The sequence below is a fragment of the Typha latifolia genome, chromosome 1, assembly GCF_019914945.1.
Source record: "Typha latifolia isolate L0001 chromosome 1, TyphaL0001v2, whole genome shotgun sequence".
NCBI classification, from domain to species: domain Eukaryota; kingdom Viridiplantae; phylum Streptophyta; class Magnoliopsida; order Poales; family Typhaceae; genus Typha; species Typha latifolia.
In genome coordinates, this window is record NC_133086.1 from 6139088 (window position 1) to 6160613 (window position 21526).

The 21526-nt window shown below is 37.2% G+C and overlaps 2 protein-coding genes across 11 annotated transcripts; both read left to right on the forward strand.

The window, feature by feature from the left end:
* The first annotated feature begins 1742 nt into the window (after positions 1-1742).
* Positions 1743-5991, forward strand: LOC140780301 (uncharacterized). Of its 5 annotated transcripts, none has more exons than XR_012107483.1 (9): positions 1743-2000; positions 3572-3685; positions 3870-3938; positions 4086-4123; positions 4195-4247; positions 4349-4379; positions 4484-4562; positions 4700-5604; positions 5709-5991. XR_012107483.1 is itself a non-coding variant. In XM_073125743.1 (9 exons), exons 1-9 carry the CDS (start codon positions 1820-1822, stop codon positions 5742-5744), a joined length of 735 nt encoding a protein of 244 aa, XP_072981844.1. In that variant the 5' UTR covers positions 1751-1819; the 3' UTR covers positions 5745-5991. The 5 variants fall into 5 exon arrangements, 3 of the variants coding, with proteins under 3 accessions (XP_072981846.1, XP_072981844.1, XP_072981845.1); XR_012107484.1 differs by having other exon boundaries at positions 1745-2000; positions 4104-4123; XM_073125743.1 differs by having other exon boundaries at positions 1751-2000; positions 5471-5604.
* A 1522-nt stretch (positions 5992-7513) lies between these two features.
* Positions 7514-21442, forward strand: LOC140780468 (calmodulin-binding transcription activator 3-like). Of its 6 annotated transcripts, none has more exons than XM_073126050.1 (18): positions 7514-7823; positions 8796-8915; positions 11188-11303; positions 11837-11925; positions 12069-12114; positions 13586-13970; positions 14212-14447; positions 14647-15135; positions 15269-15960; positions 16670-17255; positions 17548-17856; positions 18899-19076; positions 19151-19204; positions 19461-19592; positions 19703-20340; positions 20477-20546; positions 20642-20716; positions 20864-21442. In XM_073126050.1, the coding sequence occupies exons 1-12, from the start codon at positions 7784-7786 to the stop codon at positions 18944-18946; spliced, it is 3156 nt and encodes a 1051-aa protein (XP_072982151.1). In that variant the 5' UTR covers positions 7514-7783; the 3' UTR covers positions 18947-19076; positions 19151-19204; positions 19461-19592; positions 19703-20340; positions 20477-20546; positions 20642-20716; positions 20864-21442. The 6 variants fall into 6 exon arrangements, with proteins under 6 accessions (XP_072982151.1, XP_072982152.1, XP_072982153.1 ...); XM_073126051.1 differs by having other exon boundaries at positions 19703-19918; positions 20077-20546; XM_073126052.1 differs by having other exon boundaries at positions 19703-19918; positions 20203-20546.
* Positions 21443-21526: the final 84 nt, after the last annotated feature.

Consider the following 21526-nt stretch of genomic DNA (forward strand, 5'->3'; position numbering starts at 1 on the left):
TAACATTTACCATATCCACACACACACACTCCACTGACAACCTAAACTTGCAGTTGATAAGCATACAGTGAAATCAAACTTAACATACTTTTCTAGTTTCACACCACACTAGTTCTCCCAAACAGCAAACCCACACAGTTAAAAATACTCCAAATTTATACTAATCCCTTCTAACATACCAGCAACCAACCAGTGGTTGCAATCTCTCATGGGTGCCCAGACTGCTGGCCTCTGTGACCAAATCCAGGCATCCCAGGCAACCCAGGCATGCTACCAAACCCCGGAATGGAGCCAAACAGAGGACTACTCCCAAGCCCAAACCCAGTGGATGGCATTGGCAAGCTTGGAGTCCCAGAGTAGCCAGGAAATCCAGGATAGGTCTGAGGCTGGTAAACCTGTGGCTCTGTGCTCTTGATCTCCCTCCCTTCAATGCCCACAAGGGAGGCAGAGAGAAACAGAGCAAGGATTAGAGCCATCTTAGTGCACTTCTCCATCTCTCTACTTTGTTGTGGTGTAACTTGCATGGATACTGTGAGCTGCTACCATGCACCACCCTCCCCATTTTATAGCATGCTAAGGATGCAGGAATTTGCTGCAGCTGAGGGTACTTGGGAGCTCCTAATTGGCTGCCAAACTTTTCAACAGATTTAGGATCTGCTGCACTGGCCATTAACTTGAGCCAGCAGAAGTAGTTGGGACTTTAAATAAAGTAGGCAGTAAGTAATAAAACGACTCATAAAAATTGGGTTCTAGTATTGTATTATGATGTCTTTGAAGAGGGTTACATGTAGTGTACTTCAGAAGATTAGTATGCATGATCCAATTGGGCTTAATCTAAACCTGCATTCCTTTATGGGGCTGCCCCCCTTACTGCCAACTAACATGGGATGTTGAGGATTCACGGTAGAAGTGTGAGATTTTATTGCAACCTACCTCTGACATAAGATTTTTTGCACTAATAGTAATCGTTTGGTGAAGGCATTCACATCTCTGTTGGATAGTAACAGAGTAGGTGGACAGTCTTCAACTCCCCATTGAATGTAACCTGGAGAGAGAGAGAGAGAGTGAAAGATAGAAAGTTTCTAACTTTGTTCAAACTCTGCTCGTTATGATATACAATATTTTTTCTTTTCAAAATTTTTACAAATTCATCTTATATTTTATTTATTTTTATAATTCATACCCCCCTCCCCGCCTTTGAGGAATTGTAACTCGACTCCTTATTTTTTTCTATAATTTTTATTTAACTAACTAATATTAACTAAATTATTAAAATATTCTCGCCTCTCTACCATGTATCATTTTCCTTTATCTTCCTGCTAACCACTTCCTCGTGTGTGGTCGGAGCCACCAACTTCCCTCCTTTTCTATCATTCTTCTGAGAAAGATAGAGATTGAGAGGATAAAAGAGACAAATATAATTTATATAATTTATAATATATTAATATATACGGAATATTTTTCTAACACAGGGTGTCAAACATAAATTACAGAAAAAAAAATATAAAATTCTCAAAGATGAAATATAAATTACAAAATAGATAAAATATAAGATGAATTTATAAAATTTCCTAATTTTTCCGTTAGGTTCGGCCCGAATCCAATAATTTGTGATATAGTGGGGATGAAAATATTTAGCTCAGTCCAAATGATTGGTGGGCTTGAACAAATTCAACCTGAATCCAGCCCGATCCATCAGATGATCGACCACTTCTACAGTTAGCAGGATCTATGCGGTGATCATTACCTACATTTTTGTTGTTCCAACTGAGAATTACACCGCACCCGCTATTTTTCACCCAACGAGAGGGAGAGAGAGATGACGTTGGGATCGTCCTCGGGAACGCACGCCTACGGCGAGGCATCCTACTGGGACGAGCGTTACCGGAGGGACTCCGGTCCCTTCGATTGGTACCAGAAGTACGCCGCCCTCTCCCCTCTCCTCGATCTCTACCTTTCGCGCTCCCACCGCATCCTCCTCGTTGGATGCGGCAATTCAGGTATCCTCTTTCTCTTCTTCTCTCTCTACTTCTCGCGTTTGGATTCATCTCAGTTGTTGTTAGAGGAGGATTTGAATAGACGGATCGACTTTTCGTAGGAGTGGCAGATCTGTTTGTGGCATCATTAGCTGGATTCGGTATGGGTTGACCGGGGTTTGGTTTAAGATTGAATTTTTTTTAATCTATGGAGGGGTTTGAATAGATGTATGAGTTATTGATTTTATTGAATTGTTGTCGTGTTATCTTAGATGTTATAAGAATGATGTGGATCTGTTTGTGCTGGCTGTTTTTAAAATTCCCTCCTTATTTGGTGGCTATTAGGTCTAAAATTGGAGCTGTAATAGTTTTCTTTTAGGTGGCATCGGATCTTGAATTTGGCTGTCATTGGTTCTTGGGTTTGTAAATCTTTTCAATTAACTACGGGGAGGATGTCAGGATGCTTGCTTCATAATGGTCCTTGGGTTGTCGGGATTGTATCGAGTTTGTTGGTAGCTGGAGAATTTTCGATCTTTTGCTTGGAAAAGACCTTTCCCTAGAGGAATGTGCTATTTGTACATGTCTCCGACGCCTTAGATAGTTTCAGGTTATCTGAGAAACTTGGATACCTCGTTTTTGTTCCTGGTTATCCAATCATTCTAAGATGTAGGAGAATTAGCTCAAATGTTGTTTAGTTGGTAGGTACAGGGGGATAATTTTAATAACTATGAGGTAACTAATATCATCAACATTCTGCTTGCTTTTTCAGAAACAAAGTGAAGGATAATTGCTGTAGTAACACTCTTTACTTTTCTTTTCCTTTGTCAACTTTACCCTTCACTTGTTGCATTAGAGTGGCATTGTTTAGCAGGATGCAGGAATAAACTGGTCATTTCACCTCAATTTTCAAGCCAAAATAATGCCAAATACGATTGTGCATGCAATTATATTAGGCAGGAGCCTCTACCCTAATACTATTATCGAAAGGGGTGTAAAAGTTTTTTTTTTGGGTGCTCCTGACTACCCTCTGCAACTTCATGGATTTAGACATTATAATCATCGCCTTTATTCAAGTTGTCTCCCATTGAATATAGAATTATGTAGACTTCATACTGGAATTGGCGTGCTAACAACCTGATTTAACCATCTATAAGTTGGTTTCAGAGTACTGGTAAGAGCATGAGTAACAGAAGATAGAGGTTTAGGATGGAACTTGTAACTTTGTAAGGCAACAGAGGGTAGAGATATCTACTTTATCAATTGCAATTTATGGTAATGCAATTAATTTGGGAGTCTCCAAAAAGTTTTGTCTGGACATTGACATGGTTTGGTCATTAGAGATTCCATAAGTTCTTTCAAAATTGACCTGCATGTATTTTCTAAGTTCGGGTATACAAACTAATAACTACAAGTCTGCAAATTAAGTTTACAAATTATAGCATCGTCTACCTTTAATTTTCTCTGTTATTTATCATGCATTATTTCTCAAATCACCGCTATTTAGCAGCATCACTTTCCACCATGATCTCATATGTAATTGCCTGTTTTTGCTGGAATGCATGCTAACATTTTTGACATATCTCAAAATGTAACAGCTTTTGGGGAGGGCATGGTCAATGATGGTTATCAGGCTGTTTGCAACATAGATATATCTTCAGTAGTTGTTGAAGCCATGAAAAAGAAGTACCAAGATGAACCAAAGTTAAACTGTATCCTTCAACAGTCAACCCATCTCTCTCTCTCTCTCTCTCTCTCTCTCTCTCTCTCTCTCTCTCTCTCTCTCTCTCTCTCTCTCTCTCTCAGTTTTGTACACTAGTGAAATGCAGAGATTGTCCTTTGGAATGTTTTTTAAATTTCTTTTACTTCATATGTTTTTCTCTAACCATTTGGCAGATATGAAAATGGATGTTCGAGATATGAGTGATTTTGAATCTAGTTCCTTTGATGCTGTTATTGATAAAGGTACTGGTTTAATGATTTTTGTTGTGGTTTAGCTTTTCCTGTGTACACATTCCAATTTCATATATACGCCAGTTTGATTGCTGAACCAACTACTTATTTTGTGAAATATATGTGTATAAAAATCTTAGACTCAGTTCATTGGTTCAGTTTGCCTTCTATTTGCAGGCACTCTCGACTCTCTCATGGTGAGTGCATCATGACCTAGATGGATTTCGTCATTGCAAATATCTGATGCATCCAATTTGTTGACATGTAGTGTGGACATAATGCACAAGAAAATGCAACAAAGATGCTAGAGGAGGTTGGGAGGTACAAATTGTCCTCAGTCACATAATGTTAATACATTTCACTCTTCTTACATTATATATAATGTTTCAGTCTTTAATTTGACTTTCTCGACCATTTACCAGGGTTCTCAAGGGTCAAGGAGTTTATATTTTGGTATTGTTTTTGTTATCCGAAGTTTCTTAAGTTCTTTTTTTGACTTTTGTGTTGCTTGAGAAATGAAATATCTCCAACCTGTCTAACATTTAGAGTTGATGCAGATCACGTATGGAGATCCAAGTTATAGATTGCATTTACTCAAGGACTTGAACCCATGGAAAATAAATATGCATGTTATAGGTCAGTAACAAGTCTTTTAAGATTACTGTAGCAATTAGTAATTTGACGTAGATGCATCTATTTCTCATGAATTCTGTTCTCTTGTATTAGTCTTAGAGCATTTATAGGTATAAGCCAGAGTTTTTAACTGATACCAGGGATTATACGTCTATCCCAGAAGATAGATTATGGAAGGCATAACTGCATGACCTTGTTGTGACTATTTTTCACAAGGACTGGCTTGCTCCAGATGAGTACCAACATATTATAATTTTTTTTTATTTCTATGTTCTATACAGGTCAACAAAGACCGTCAAGTTCGATTTAAATGTTGACATTGATCTCTATTTCTGTTGGTTTTAGCAGAAACCATATTGACATTTAGAAGATTAATATGAACATTTGATTGCTAGATTTTATCCTGTACTGTTAAACAATGCCTCGTGGTATTTGAGTTCTCATGCAAGAGCATGCTGTCCAATGTCATACCACAGGGCTCCAGTAAAGTAATATGAGGAGAAAAAAATTGCAAGTAGCATAATTGGATATTGACCTTAGTACATTTCTGTCATTTTTGTTAAACTGCTGTTCGCAAATGGATTTTATAAAACTATTCTTGCTTTTATTGACTTCTTGATACAAGCTTGTACTTTTTTTGGTTGAGAGAAGTGGAAACCCAGTGGTGTCCTAATTAAACTATTGGTTTCTGACAAACACAGAGAGAAGTGGAAACTCAGTGGTGTCCCAATAACTACCGATTTCTTGATGCAAGCTTGCACTTCCATCTGTGTTTGTACCATTTTGTGTACATAGGGCTTGCTGCTTTCTGCACTAAATCCCAAGTTTCCCTGTTTTTATACATCTAAAACGATATCGTCTAGTCTCAGATAATTTATTTACAAATAGTTGTATATGCATTGAAATTGTAGATAGAGCAGAGAAAAGTCCAGAACAGAAGACGTGGGAGTTGACTAAACCATTGCCATTAAACGACAATAGTACCTCCATCGCTGCAATTCTTGGTCCAAAACCTGACATTCATTACATTTACGTCTGTATCAAGGTTAGCAGCTCGCTCAACATCATCCACTTATAATCTTTTTCACAAACATGTTGGTTATTTTGATGTAAAACACTCTCTGCATTTGGTTCTCTATCCATTTTCAGGATGAATCCCTGAGAGAAACTAAATCACAGGACTGATACCAAGGTTAAACTTAAAGAAGTGCCCCGTGATTTCGCATCTGATTGCAGATCATTCTTATGTGTCACAGCCAATGTGTGACTGATAGTAGGACAAATTATATCTTGTACTAATAGTTTTTATTCTTGTAGAGGTAATCGGTTTTCTTTTCCATAACTGGATATCTACTAGTGTTCTTGTTTGATGTATGTTGGATTTATAATGTTATCTATGAGATGACTTAATTAAAGCATGTTTACCTTGTTACTCTCTCTCTCTCTCTCTCTCTCTCTCTCTCTCTCTCTCTCTCTCTCTCTATATATATATATATATATATATATGCTCATGTTTGGGTTAGCGGGTTAACGGGTCTATTACCTACTCATGGAGACAAAAATCTAGTGGATTGGGTAATGTCGGGCCAACGAGATTGTCGTTGACGGCGACTATTTCCTCAGGTTGCTTTCTCGTGATCTCCTTTCATTCGAGTCTCACAGGAAGTATTATTATTATTATTTTGCTAGGAGACATCCGTACGAATGTGTCCTTATTTGCAAATTGTACAGCTTACCAATAGTTTACGAGTTATTGCGTATTAATTATTCCATTGATGTAGACTGGTGCCCACGTAGGCCTACTACTTACCAACGATTTCTTGGACCACCTTAATTAATAAATGATGACCATATCCCCTCCATTAACAATATTTCCTTATCTGTCTCTTTCTAGTATCGTTCGTTCTTTTGAACACGTGAGGTTGGTTGGCACAGGATATTTATTATTCATAGCTTCAAAAGAGTTCCAAAATTTGACACCGGGGGATAAGAGAGGTCTACGACTGTGAGAGCATAACAAATCAAAAGCTATTAAGCCCTAGCAACTCAAGAAATAAAGTATAAAGCCTAACAATTATACAAGAGATGATATAAGGCAACGTCACTTAAACAAGTCCCACAATTTTGGGACAACATCTCGTCCAACAACAATGTCGTGACCTCAACTAACCAAAGCATGCACAGCCCTGTAAATACCATATAGAAAGAGAACAGTAGGACAATCCAATGAACACCTAAGATTAACCCTGACGAGAGAGACAATTAAATTTAGCTGCCCCTTTGTCCCTCTCTTCATCACGAGAGAGACAAGCGAAGATCCCCAAACAACACTCCATTTTGTCTCGCTGACAAGTGATAATTAGGCTGACCGATACTTAAAAGAGTGAGACAAAGAATGGGGAGAAATGGAGAGAGAGGAGAGGATTGACTGAGAGAGTTGTGGGATAGAATCCACACTTTGTTAATTCTCTCCCTCACATTTCTCTCTCTTTCAATACCATACATAATCCCCAAGTTCTTAGGTGATATTCCTTCTAATTTCTCTTCTTCCTTTCAATCTATATTCCTATTGTCCAAATATGTATATGGGTATAGAGCAATTTCCTTTTCCTTTCTTTAGAAGATATAAATAATATTAGGTTATAGTTCAAAAGTATATGTGTAATTTGGCCAACAATTACTAATTAATGATCTCTCAAGTGAAATAAAATGCCTTAGGTTCAAAATTTATTGTTCTTCGTACGCTTTTGAATCGAAAAAATATAAATAATTCCCAAGCTAGAGAAAGATAAAGTACCACAAACATTATATATAAAGATTTCTTTTTAGATTCAATTGTGGATATGCTGATGTCGGATTTGTTCAGATCCGACCCGCCTTACTCCGGATATTTGCCCTCGTCAGTGGGTTATAAGAGGTAACGGCGGGAAGCCGTCAAACCTGTTCACGTGCCAACTCGGTCGGTTTCCTGTTACCGGTGTGAACGCTTTCTCTGACTTCCCTCTCACGCTATCGCCTTCGCCTTCGTTCTCTCTTCTCTCTTCACTCTTCTCCTTCCCCCACCTTCGTCTTCGCAAAAAAAAAAAAGAACCCCGCTTTTATCTCCTCTCTCTATAATCGCATCACCGGAGGCAACTCCAAGGATTTGCTTTCTCCTCTCTCTTCTTCTTCTAATGGTGATTACGCTCCTTTGAGGGGTGGATTCTTGCGATTTCCACCGTCGGATGGCCGAAACCAGGCGATGTGCTCCCATTCCGCAGCTAGGTCAGTTTTTCTCTATCCGTTCTATATGTCGTTTTGCGTTTACTTCCGTCTCGATGTGTTGCCCTCCGTCTTCCGATTCATGTACGCGGTCAGATTCTGTTACGGGGAAAGACTTTGAATAGTTTAAGGGAAATGTAGGTTCGTAAATTTGCTTGGAAAGGAGGCATTTCGAATATTAGCGTTCATTTTGTTACAATGCACGTTGGAATTTTACTGACAAATACAAAATTTGGAGGCATTCTTATGCTTGTACTTCTTATCAGCTCCGTTTCTCTGCTGTACTTTTGATTTTGCTCCGCTGTTACTCTGGAAAGTTTTTTTTTTTCTGGTCGTTAACAACTTTTTTTTTTCTCTTTTTCTTGCTTTGTCAACCTAAGCGTTTACTAGTGTAGAACAGTCTGATACTTGTGGAAGTGAAGATACTCGGAAGTCGGAACTAGATTTATCAATTGAATTAATATAAAATTAAATAGAGAGGTTGTATAGAAGAAGTGGAAAAGGTGGTATAGAAGAAGAAGAAAATTGGATGAATTATAAATGGAACTAGACATGGAGTTCCTACAAAAAAGATATTGTTTATGGATCACAAAATAGCCTCTCTTCAACTGGGTAGAGTATCACAGCATGAGAGCCTATGCCCAATAACATGTCCTGTTCTGCCTGGTAGGATGCCGTGACACAATAGTTTGAAAGCGAGAGTATGCATATCTTTGATCTGGGGAGAGAGTGACAGTGTCATTTCTTTTAATGTTTGAAGGAGGGGGTGCCGCCGTGAGAGGAAGTGGGTGGTTAGTTAGCAGTTCTCATTGGAAAAGAACTTTGTTTAAGAGTAATAAACTAAATGCTGGCAAGATTAGTGTTCTATAATAATCAATACTTCAAAGGCAGAAATTTGTTTCTGATTGCTTATATTTGTGATATAAATTAATGAGACCAGAGTGTGTGAGTACTTTTTTCTTCGGTCTTGGACAGATATTGCATTGATTTTGCATGAGGCAAAAGAACGTTGGCTTCGTCCAATGGAGATTTGCAAAATTCTTCACAACTACCAGAGGTTCAATTTGACTCCAGATCCACCTTACAAGCCTTCTGGTATGCCTATTACTTGTTGAACTTTATGTCAAGATTTACCAGTACAAGTTGTTTGATCAATAAGTTTCACCATATTTTGCTATGACGCTGTTCCTTGAGATTTTGACTCAAATTTACATCGAAAAGATAAGGCCCTTTTTTTTTTGGTCTCAACCAGTTTAAATTGGCTACCTCATGCAGCGCGTACTACAAAAGCAACATTTCGCTCTGATTTATGTAAAAGTTGGTTTGGCATGGTTGCATAGGCTTGCATAGGTCCTTGTTGAATATTGACTTTTCCTTAGTGATGTTATGTTTGTCTATCCAGTTAATTGTGTCCTGTTAGGTCTATCTCGTAGTTATTATACAGCTTTTACTTGTGTGCAGTGCCATCTGATAGGTGATTAAATCAATTAAGATTCACAGGGAAGAGAAGGGAGTGTCTGATAGGCTCATTGTTGTGCAATTTTTGCACTATCACTTCAACTAATTCTCCTCCCATGCACTCTTTTTTAATTTTATATGTCTTTTTGCTTCACCATGTAGCTAACTATTGGATTTTTGGTCATAATAAACAATACTTGATTCTAAGATAATTACTTCCATCGATGTGTGTTAGCCCTATTTGGGTCAGCTCTATGGGTCTTTTCCTTCTACAATTCTATTAAATTCTATTTAGTGTAAGGTTCATTTTTAAACTAAGCTTTATTATGTATTTTCTTACTATCTCCTACAGCAGTTGGTTGTTCCCTTCCTCTTAGGAGACCTTAATTTGAATAAAGTCACTCATGGTTGGTGCTGCATTAATGTTAATTATGTAATATATGTTATTCGTAATGATTGTGTTTGCACTGGCTGTCAAGCTACCTAATGCAATCCTTCTTTTATTTTGATTTGAGGCCAGCCGATCAAAGTTATGCATAGAGAACATATAAATAGAGTTCTCTTTAGTCTGAATGCATTTTAAAATTTTGAACTTTCTTAAACAAGATTTATTTTTCAGTATCTTTTATTCTTTTAGTTCTTTGATGAAGTACCACTTAGTAGAATCATATATTTTTCTTATAGCCATCTTTCCCTTTTTCTTGAATTTATTTTGATACTTCTTTTCCTGACAGTTCTCTTATACCCTTGTAAATAAGATTTTTACATGCAAGGAAATTTATGATGTTCAAAACTGTCCAGAACCAGAAGGATTCACATTGGACTGACACTTGGTAGGCACTGAGATGTTCATATATAATGAAGGGGTTCACCATTAGTATATTAGGTTTATTGCCTTAACTTTCTTTTGAATTTCTTTAACTAAGAAATAGACCAAGCCAATCACTTTTAATTATTGCATGAGATGGTGGTTTAAAATATATTTCCAGGGAACTAGTTCATTGATATTTATAATCACATTTAATAGAAGATATTTCTACTTAATGCAATTTATTGCATTTGAATTGCAAGATTTAGGTAATTTTCATGCTGTATTATATCTTTCAACTATACATGCATTTTAGCAACAAAGGTTAGGTTTTGAATAATCATATATATTATTGAATGCCTCTAACTAGCTTTTTGCATGTACCCAAAAGATACACTCGTGTTATGTTGCCTTATATTTTTAGTAACATTGGTAACATAAACTAGTTTATGACTTTTGTATAGTGTAACTCCACTCCCTTTTAGTGGCTTGGAGATTTATCATAATATTGCATCTCCGAATCCTATACAAAATTCCCTAAAGAAATTTTGACTAGAAGGAGCGTTGAACCTTCTCAAAGTGAATGAAGGTGCTTCAGAGTGGACTGTGCATGCATGAATGTTGAGATGATGCTCAAAGGCTGGTGGCACATACTAATACAAGTACTAATTACTATGTAACTCCACTCCCTTTTAGTGGCTTGGAGAGTTTATCATAATATTGCATCTCCAAATCCTATACAAAATTCCCTAAAGAAATTTCGACTAGAAGGAGCGTTGAACCTTCTCAAAGTGAATGAAGGTGCTTCAGAGTGGACTGTGCATGCATAAATGTTGAGATGATTCTCAAAGGCTAGTGGCACATACTAATACAAAGTACTAATTACTATGTGCATTATATGCATAGGCGCATGTCAGTGCTTATTGTTGAAACTTGGAACTTAGCATAGTAGTATAATTTACATACTTTTGTGGTGTTACTTGTCCGGCAGATATGTGATATATAATATGTTCCAAGGGAACAACCTTTTCTTTACATTACAGAATTATTTTGAAGGTCGTCAGAAAATTTAATTTATGAATCTGATATTGTTAACAATAGGTGGTTCATTGTTTCTATTTGATCGAAAAACACTTCGATATTTCCGTAAAGATGGCCATAATTGGAGAAAAAAGAGAGATGGAAAAACTGTTCAAGAAGCTCATGAAAAGCTAAAGGTACTAAGACTCACATTTGTCAAACTTTTCCTCAAGAGTCAATTGTTTGGTACTTTATGAAGTTCCACTTATTATATGTCATTATTTCTTTTCTCTACCCACTTTCTGTAGATGCCATAAGAGAGATGGACTTTTGAGTTGCTGATGCCGTATATTAATGGGTTGCATTAGCTAAAGATTTTTGTATAGTTTCACATTTGTTTCCATAGTTGCTTTTTATTCTATCAATCCATAATCTGAGGTCATCACTAGATAAGTTGGGTAAGATAGATAGGAAGAAGTAGAACATAATCTTTTCCTAATCACAACATGGTATGTTATGTAGATGCTCACAGGAAAGGTTTTATTTAGACTATTACTCTTTCATGAGATCATCATTGATGTTCAAAATTTTGATAAATGATAATCAGCTGATGTAGACAGGAATAAGGGTTATACAATCGGCTAAGCTGCATTTTTCATGATATCCTTTTTGCTTTGATGCTTAATCTACTTAATTCTTTTCATTTTGATGGATTTGTCCTTTCTTCTAGTGTGGCAGTGTTGATGTTCTTCATTGCTACTATGCCCATGGTGAGGACAATGAGAATTTTCAAAGACGTAGCTATTGGATGCTTGATGGGTGAGTTTTTTAGTTAAAAATTTCTTCCTGGACATGTAGTTACATTTTCAATGTGAAACTATTAGTGGACTTCTGAAATAGAGATTTACAGTTATCTTTAGAGTATTAATGTAGTTCTCCTGATTCTTTCTCAATTTTTACAGGCAGTTAGAGCACATTGTTCTTGTGCATTACAGAGATGTGAATGAGGTAACTCTCAGGCCTTTTTGCACTCTCACAAATTTGGTGAAGTCTTGGATCATGTGTGTCTACATGAGAATAGAAACTAAACAGTTCGATCTCCAACTAAATTCATGTTACATTCTTGGTCATTATCTTTTATTTAGCTACATGATCTTACAGTTTGTCTCAACTGGCTTACTACTGTTTATGTTAATTTATCTCTAATTACTGTAAACTGTGTGCATTTATCAACTCGTTACAATATAATTTTTCAATTACTTATTGCACTGGAAGTGACTTGGTGTTACACAAGGATGGTCGTGCCGACCGGCACGGGGCGTGCCGGTCGGCACTTGCCGTGCCAGTGGCGTACTAGCACGTGGCACGAGGGTGCCGCACAGCACCCCTCCTAATGCATCGCCGCTCACCATCAACCTCGTCGCCGATTGCCGCCCGTTTCGTGCCCTAGCCCCCGAGAGAGGAGAGAGAGAGAGAGAGAAATGATCCAGATCCTAACCTGCAACTTAAGTTTTTAACCCTCTCTCTCTCTCTCTCTCGATCTCTCTGTCTCGATCTCTCCTCTCTCGAGGGCTAGGGCACGAAACGGGCGGCGAGCGGCGGGTGGCGATCGGAGACTGATGGCGACGGCGACAGCGACTGCAATGGCAAATGTGAGTATCTCTTTCTTTCATTCTCTTACGGCATGGCCGGCAAGTGCCGCGGCATGTGCCGTGCCGTGCTAGCTGGTGGTTGGCATGGTCTGTGCCTGTGGTACGACCATCGTACTGTTACATATTGAAAAGTACCATTAGGAGTATGCAGGAAGAAGCTGCTCTGCTATTTTGAAACTTGAAAGCTGCTATAACTCATAACTGCTATAAAGTATTTTTGTTTTGTATTTCTGATAGACCATTAAACTCTTTGATGTTCACATTCATATTTTATGAAATGTCCCACAGGCTCTCTGTTGGTTTCACAAGATATTTATAATCTTTTCTCTGTGTGCATCCTTTTATATTTGTTCTTCAAATCAATTATTTATATTGTCTTTTGCACCTTTATTTGTTGCCTGGCTTCCATAACTGTTTGAGCTGACATTGGAACTAAAGGAACATGCTCCATTGCAGTAAGATGCCCTATATCTAATGGCTGCAGAACAAGTTTGAGCAATGGAGGGTGAAACATTTATTTTTTACATCATTTAATTCATTCTTTAAGCAAGTTGCTAGTAAACCAATTACCATATTTGAGTTAAGAGCTTAAACAACCAGTTAATATTTGCAACCAAATGGAGAAAACATAATAGAGAAGGCATTAACCCCAACTAGCAGACAGACCCTGAAATGTAGTTTTTCTAACTTTCTGTACTTGATGTATTCATTATTACCTTTGCAAAAGTGATTCTTTTTTCCATCTTAGGGTTGTGGCTAGTAGGCTAGTGAAATAATGAAAAATAATTTCTTGTTATATTTTTACTGACTTACTGCCTTTTATTCAGGGAGGCAGGAGTAACTCAACATACTCAAACTCTTCTACATTTTCAAGTCTAGCATCTTTTGCATCAAGCCCTAGTGCTACTGACTGGAGTGGACAGACTCCATCTGCTCAGTTTGGGGATGCAGATTCTGAGGAGGAATTTGATATAGGGACACTTGCTGATACTATATCATGCTCACAATTATTGGATGCTTCTTTTCCTGGAAATGATACGGAAAAGGAAAATGTTGCTGGAAGTAGCAATACATCTTACCATATGTACTCAGAAGGTTTTCCAGACAGTGCATTCTCCAGTAGATCCTTTGATCTTTCATTTGCAAATCAAGTTCCTTGGCATAATCTTACATCTAATATGGAGAAGCAAAACACTTATGAAGCCTCTCAAGGTACAATGTAGTACCTGTGACATATTTGTTGCATTTAATATAATTTATATTGCAACGTACCAGCTGTGTTGCCTAGGGAAGATAATAAGGCAGTTAAAAGGATGGATCTTTCTGATCATTATAGTTTGCAAATGCAGATTCCTAGGAAAATTCTATGTTGATTAATTAGTTTGATGCCACTATTTTTCTTTCATCTTTATCTTTTCCTTTCTTAAAATTTCTAAGTTATATCTTTCTGCAGGTTCATTTCATGTATATAATTCTGCTGAAAGGCCAGAACTTCTAAGCACAAGAATGGAGGACGTTAAGGTGAAGGAGCAGTATGTTTCCTTTGAACAGACAAATTTCTCCGGTGACATGCCTAGGAGAGTAATTGATCATCATGCCAATTTGAAGTGTGTTCTTGATTACAATTATAATGTTGTGCCTAGTGATCATTCACCAATGTTCGCTGTAGATGACAAGAGACAATGCCAGGTATATTTTGTACCTATTATCAGTTGATTGCTCTTAGACATATGTCATATAGCAAATTTATGGAAATGTCTGTTAACAAGTGAGTCATCATGGTATATTTTATTGCACAACTTTCCTAGGTTTGTTCACAGAACTTAAGGGTATCTATATTGTATCATCCGTGTTTATCCATTTAGAGGATCTAGCTTATATTCTGCAGGTGGAAGCAGGTATCTCTGGGCAAGTGAATAGCCTTGAAGACAAGGACATGTTTAATGAGTCTGTTCATAACAACTGGGTGATGAACGAGCACCTTGGTAAACCACAATTCAAAAATAAAAGTGGCTTGGACGTGAATTTAAATGCTACTGAGCAGCCTCTAGAATATGAAACTGAAGCTTCCTATGTTTTAAAGGAGAGCTTAGAAACTGAAGTTCATAATGATGAGGTTGGATTTAAAAAGTTAGATAGCTTTGGAAGATGGATGAACAAAGAGATTGGTAAAGACTGTAGTGAGTCAATGATTATGTCCGACTATTGCAACTACTGGAATACTTTTGATACTCAAACTGATGACAAGGAAGTAACCAACCTTTCAAGTCATATGCAGTTGGAAGCTGATTCACTGGGCCCTTCAATTTCTCAAGAACAGCTCTTCAGTATTATTGATTTCTCTCCTGATTGGTCTTATTCCAATATCGAAACAAAGGTAATTTTTGTGCCAATTGTACTCGGGCTGTGCAAACATATGTATGCTTAGGAAACTTGCTTTTATTTTGTTGTCTGGGAACCATCAATCCATCCTCTTCAGATGAGATAACACTGCCAACCATCTGTTTCAGGTTCTGATATCAGGTACCTTTCTGGGTAGTGTTGATCCCAGAAGCATCAAGTGGTGTTGTATGTTTGGTGTACATGAGGTTTCTGCAGAACTTTTGACAACAAGTGTCCTTCGTTGTCAAGCTCCTCCACATCTATCTGGACGGGTACCATTTTATGTAACATGCAGTAATAGGTTAGCTTGTAGTGAGATTCGAGAGTTTGATTATCGTGAAAACCTCTATGCTATCTCTTTGTTGCCAAAAGGTGAATCAGATGATGAATTCCATCTTCAAGTGCGCTTTGCAAGGTTGTTGTCTTTGGGAGTCAACAGGAAGAGGCTGGTCTGCTCAGTTGAAAACTGTGATAAATGCAACATTACAGAAAAGTTATATCCACTGCTAAATGATGACAAAACGGGCTGGAATGAAATGGATGAAGACAGCAAGGCCTTTAATGGACTTCATAGTAGTTCAAGAGATAAAATGATTCAGAACTTATTGAAATGTAAACTATATGAGTGGTTGGTGTGGAAAGCTCATGATGAAGGTAGAGGACCTAATGTGTTGGACGAGGAAGGCCAGGGAGCCATCCACTTGGCAGCTGCTCTTGGATATGAATGGGCAATGGGTGCCATAGTTGCTGCTGGTGTTAATCCAAGCTTTAGGGATGCATGTGGCAGGACCGGGCTTCATTGGGCAGCATACTATGGCAGGTTTGGATAACCTTTTATTTCCTTTTTACCCCATTTTTTTTTGGGTGAGATCTTCCCAGAATCTAACAAAAGGTTATTTTTTTAAAACAATTGGTTTCTGCTTATTTGTAGGTCTTTTCTACTATTTCATTACCGAGCCAATGATTTATAGAAAGTCAAAGCTTAATTTTGCTTTTACTGTTTGACATATTTCAGAAGATAATCAAGTTTCTTCTGAAACACTGCAGATTTTTACTGAAGTACACATTAACTTATACTGTTGACATATTCTGAAAGATATTCAACTTTTCTGCTAAAAAATAATCCAAGAATCTATTAAAGAATAGCAACCACTGTAAATCTTTTTTACATCAACAATTGTCATTTTCATTCTAATCAAAGCCATATTGGGATTTGGAAGAATCTACAGTTATAACTTTGAGTATTAAATTTCCTGTGGAATGGTCCTTAGCAAGGTTCAGTTTTTACATATCATAGTGATATTTATTTATTGCTTGATACTTCATACTGACCCTGTCCACAAGACCAGGTAGCATCAGTTTGAAGATGACTTGAAGCACTTTGGAGTTTGGATAAACTGGATAAATTTGATTACAAAAGTTTTATAGAATCCACCTATTGACATTAGTTCAGGTTTATTTGCATTTTGCAATATTCTTTTTTCTAATGTTTTCCCATTCTAAGAATGATTGAATTGTTAATTGGGCAGAGAAGAGACAGTTTCTGAGCTTGTCAGGCTGGGAGCTGCTCCAGGTGCAGTTGAGGACCCAACATCAAACTTTCCACAAGGAAAAACTGCTGCTGACCTGGCATCATATAGAGGGCATAAAGGAATTGCTGGGTACTTGGCCGAAGCAGATTTGACCAGTCACCTTTCTTCATTAGTGTTAAAGGACAGTAGTATAGATGGTCTTTCTACAAATCTTGCTGTGGAAAAGGCCATTGAAATTGCACAAGAGCAAAACATAGTTTATCTGGGTGGTGACAAAAGAGATCAGTTATCACTAAGAGGTTCTCTTGATGCTCTTAGAAACTCAGCTCAAGCTGCTGCACGAATACAAGCTGCCTTTAGAGTTCAGTCATTCCGTCAAAAGCAATTGACAGTTAGCAAAGATGAAGATACCGGGATCCTAGATGGCATAGCAGTGCTTTCTGCTCTAAGTGTTAAGTCACAGAAAATTAGGCACTTCAATGAATCATTGCACACTGCTGCTGTTAAGATCCAGCAAAATTATCGTGGATGGAAAGGGCGAAAGGAGTTTTTAAGGATCTGTGATAGAATCGTAAAAATCCAGGTATATATATATATATATATTATGATAACCTTTTTATTTGAATCTTGCTAGCTATGGCACCTCCCAGGATTTGTTGAATCTGATGTGTTTTTCTTAGAGAGAGCTTTAATTTTCTTAAATCATCCTATGCTTGTTTCATGGGCAAGATGCTTCTCTCGTTATTCTACATTTCTGCTGATTTATTCATAAGTTGGAATGATACGATGACATTTGCTTCTAGGTTGTTGAAAACAATATTATACAAACTTGATAAGTTTGTTGCCCATTAATTGGATGATTAACTTTATTTCAGGCACATGTGAGAGGACACCAAGTTCGTAAGCAATATAGAAAGGTTATCTGGTCTGTCAGTATTGTTGAAAAGGCTATATTGCGTTGGAGGCGCAAAGGAGCTGGATTACGAGGTTTTCGAGCTGAGAAAATTAATAGTACTGTTGAGAAGGATGTTGAAAAGAATGATGAATATGATTTTCTTCGTCTTGGACGAAAACAAAAAGAAGTTGGAGTTCAGAAAGCTTTGGCGAGAGTTCAGTCCATGGCTCGTCATCGGGAAGCTCGTGATCAATATATGAGATTGGTGGCAAGCTCCCATAGATTAAAGGTGATTCTGCATCTATATATTTCTAGCCTTTTAGCTGTTATGTGCTCTTTGTGAAACATGGTTTCTGTTGTGCTGGCCTAATTATGCTAGTAGAGACTATGCACACTATGTTCTAAGTCTCTTCTTAGAACAAGTATAAGATTTCATTGTTATATTTTGGTCAAAGATACCTCCAAAATTTTACTTTTAAGGTCCATTTATTTTTAGCCCATACTTGAGGGGTTGTTAGAATATAGAAACTTTGAAAGTATGCAATCTCTCTACAGAAGCTTTTGGAGTAATCTCCTATTTAACAAGATATACATCTGGCTCGCACAGAAACATAAGTAATAAAGCTGCTTATTGTTGTTTGCAAGGTTCCAAAAATCAGTATCGGGATCGGAATCGGTCATCCGGAAAAACAATACGTATTGGCTGTATCGGCCATATCGGCCGTATCAGCCGCTTGTATCGGATCGGACTATTTTAATTAAATAAAATTCTAAATATTATTAAAAATGTTGAGAAATTTCTAAAAATTTTAAAAAAATTATAAGAAAATAAGAAATAATAATTACTTACATATAAAGCCTAAAAAATAAAAATCTTTTTTCCTCCCTCTCTTATTTCCTATCCCTCTAACTGTTAGTCTCAAGTATCTATTCTCTCTCACATTCCTTTTTTTCTTTCTTTTTCTCTCTCTTTCTCATCCTCTTTTTTTTAATCTTTCCCTCTCCCTCACTCTCTCTTTCTCTTTCTCTCTCTCTCTCCCTCTCTCTCTCTCTAGCCGCTACTGGCAGCAGCAGCAGCTGTCTGCTGCTGCAGGTGGCTGCTTGGTTTCGGCCTGGAGCCGATCCCGATCTGTTTCGGCCGATTCCACTCGGGATCGGCCGAAACTAGAATCCTTGGTTGTTTGTATAAGATATAAGTTTTATGACTTTATCAGTTCCAATAATGTATGCTTCTACATGGATTTCCAACATATTTCTTTGATTAACCTCTTTGATTGTTGTAAACAAGTATGCTCAATTATTTTCTGTATCAACATCTTTTCCTACAGTAGCAAGGTGATGGAAGCTCCTTTTTTTCAATTTCAAAGTTACGAAGATGATAAGAAGAAAGAAAAGAATCTAATAGCACCTGAGATACATTAAGAATATTACAGCCAACTTTATGAGTTCTCAATTATTATTGTGGTCCCTGGGAGTCTTCACCAGTTCTTACCAACTTGTGGTATTTCTGTAAGTATTTCTAACCTGCAATGATGTAAAGCCTCTTGGTTAAGTCTGAGTGAAATTAAATCCTATTCTTGCAGGACATGCGGTAGCTATTTCCCCTAAACAAACAGCAATGTGGTTATGATATGAAGGTATGATGTGTGATCTAGATAGTATTATATGTATGAAGGTTTGAAACCAATGTTTCCCGTGAAGGCTTGATTGGTATTTCATTTAAGTAATAGGTTTCGAGTGTTGCATCTGTAACAACAGCAATTCAAAGTTTTCTTGTTGATTGTATAGATGCTTTTATACTATGAGCTTGCCTATGCTAGTTGCCATCAACTCACATGTAATTTTCTTTAACATATTTGTTCAGTCAGCACTATCACTCTTACAATTTTACAGGTCAATTAGGAAAAGGACGACAAATGTTTTTCTTTTATGAGAGCAAAAAAAATTGCAGGCATTATGTAAAGCAACGCTAAAGAGATAGTGACATGATGTTTATATGGATGATCTATTTACTGCAAAGGATAGGTAAAGCTGTACAAATTGCTTTATTTGGGCTATATTCAGAAAATTACAACAATCTAATGCCATCGATACCTGAAAGAGATGACATTATCTTAAATGTCTGTATGTTTCAGGAATTAAAGTGTTCCATTCTTCAGGATCATTTTTGGCTTGTCAGAAAGCAGTTTCTATCAATCACTGTATAAGGTGGCATGGATTGCACATCTTGGACTTTTAGAACTGGAAGCAACTTACAATAGTCCTAATACTCTCTTTCAGAAGTGGATCTGGGTTCTGGTTTTGGGATAAAGATGATTCTTTATCTTTAAACAACTTAATCATTCCCTCTGGTTTGTACTGCTGCTTTCTGTGTATATGGTGTTTGTGAAGCCTGCTATTCACCACTAATGTTGATTGCTTAATAGTCAAAAGAATTTCTCTTTTACTGGTAGCTTCTGTATAAAATGGTGAGGTGAATTTAGATGAATTTAATTCTGTTTGTGAACAGCTCGTTTTCTCAACTGCAATAGTTGGTTCAATGAGGTTATCTGTCAATAAGCACATATATGCAAAAGCAACATTCAGAGGACCAATAGTCCAATACCCATACTTTTCTATTGCAAAATTTACACAGGGGAGGTAAATGGGATTTGAAGATGAGTCTCAAAAGTGTAAACGCATGTCATTTCTTTTAGCTAATGTTTGAAGATGATATCGTCGGGGCAGGCCGCCGCCGACTTCAGGGTCATCGGCAGGGCATCGGATTAAGGAGGTGAGTTTTTTTCTCGGTTGCCTTGATCGTCATTCTATGGTAAGTAATTTAAAGAAAGGTAGCTTTAATTAATCTCTCCTCCAGAGTCCTACTAAGATTTCTTATTATCACTTAATTTCCATTACGATCTCACCAGCATAGCTTTATAAAGAGGGCTGATCACAGTCGACCTCTGCGTCTCCGCAATGGCTCCAGAAATAGACACGGTGCTTCAATTTAATTTCCTCTCATCTCGATCTATTTAATTTGTATTACGTATTCTAACTAAACCAAATAATAATGTTTATATTATTACCTGCAGTCGTAGCAGTAGACTTGTCATGCTCCCGTTGCCAAAAAAGAAAACGCATCAAAAAGGACATCTCCAAACTCCAAAGTAAGTAGTATATATATATATATATATATATCAATATATGTACGTATTTCCGGATAATTAATTGATTAACTAATTCTTATATATATATATATATATATAAAGGATCATTGATAGTATGCAATTAATTATAATGCACGTGCGTTGCAGAAGAGAAGAAGATTCGAAAACTGGTGGAATATGATGAGTACAACAACACGGTGACGATCATGGGGTTCTACCCGGAGAAGATTATGGAGAAGCTCTACAGTAACAAAACCTGCAAAGAGTTGCAAGAGCACCAGAGAGATCACATTTGCAAATTACTAAGAGGAAGACGAGGAAGAAGATATCCTCGGTCCTCCTCCGAGTCCAGCAGCAGAAAAGAAGAAGAAGAAGAAGAAGAAGAAGAAGAAGAAGAAGCTCAAGGGGTTCACGTACTACTACGTGCCATATGTAGGATTTGTTCCTACGTCTATCAATTTTCGTTACATCGTGCCAGATCTTCCCACGTATATATCAAGAAGACTATGGATACAGCTCGTCGTATGTTCCTCCGTATCAAGACGATAGATACAAGGCATCCAGCGAAGAGGACTCAACCGCAGCTTGCACCATTACGTACTAATATTTTCCCCATAGTTAACTAGCTACTTAGTTTAATTAACCTTTCTTCTTCCTTTTTTTCTTTCATTTTTCTTTCATATTAGCTGCAATATATTGATCTCTGTCAGAGCTAGAATCGGTTCATCTTGCACATTTTGAATTAGCTCTACTTTATATAGTTAATGAATCATGTATTGGAAGCTGAACAGAGATCTGATCTGAGAAGGC

Excerpts from the sequence above, each read along its gene's own strand:
- LOC140780301 (XM_073125743.1), top strand. The coding sequence starts at position 1,820 with ATGACGTTGGGATCGTCCTCGGGAACGCACGCCTACGGCGAGGCATCC. Across the intron at positions 3,686-3,869 it reads AGATGAACCAAAGTTAAACT|ATATGAAAATGGATGTTCGA; the intron begins GTATCCTTCAAC and ends ACCATTTGGCAG. Across the intron at positions 4,563-5,470 it reads AATAAATATGCATGTTATAG|ATAGAGCAGAGAAAAGTCCA; the intron begins GTCAGTAACAAG and ends TTGAAATTGTAG.
- LOC140780468 (XM_073126049.1), top strand. The coding sequence starts at position 7,784 with ATGGCCGAAACCAGGCGATGTGCTCCCATTCCGCAGCTAG. Across the intron at positions 14,448-14,646 it reads ATGACAAGAGACAATGCCAG|GTGGAAGCAGGTATCTCTGG; the intron begins GTATATTTTGTA and ends TATATTCTGCAG. Across the intron at positions 17,857-18,898 it reads CAAGCTCCCATAGATTAAAG|CAAGGTGATGGAAGCTCCTT; the intron begins GTGATTCTGCAT and ends TTCCTACAGTAG.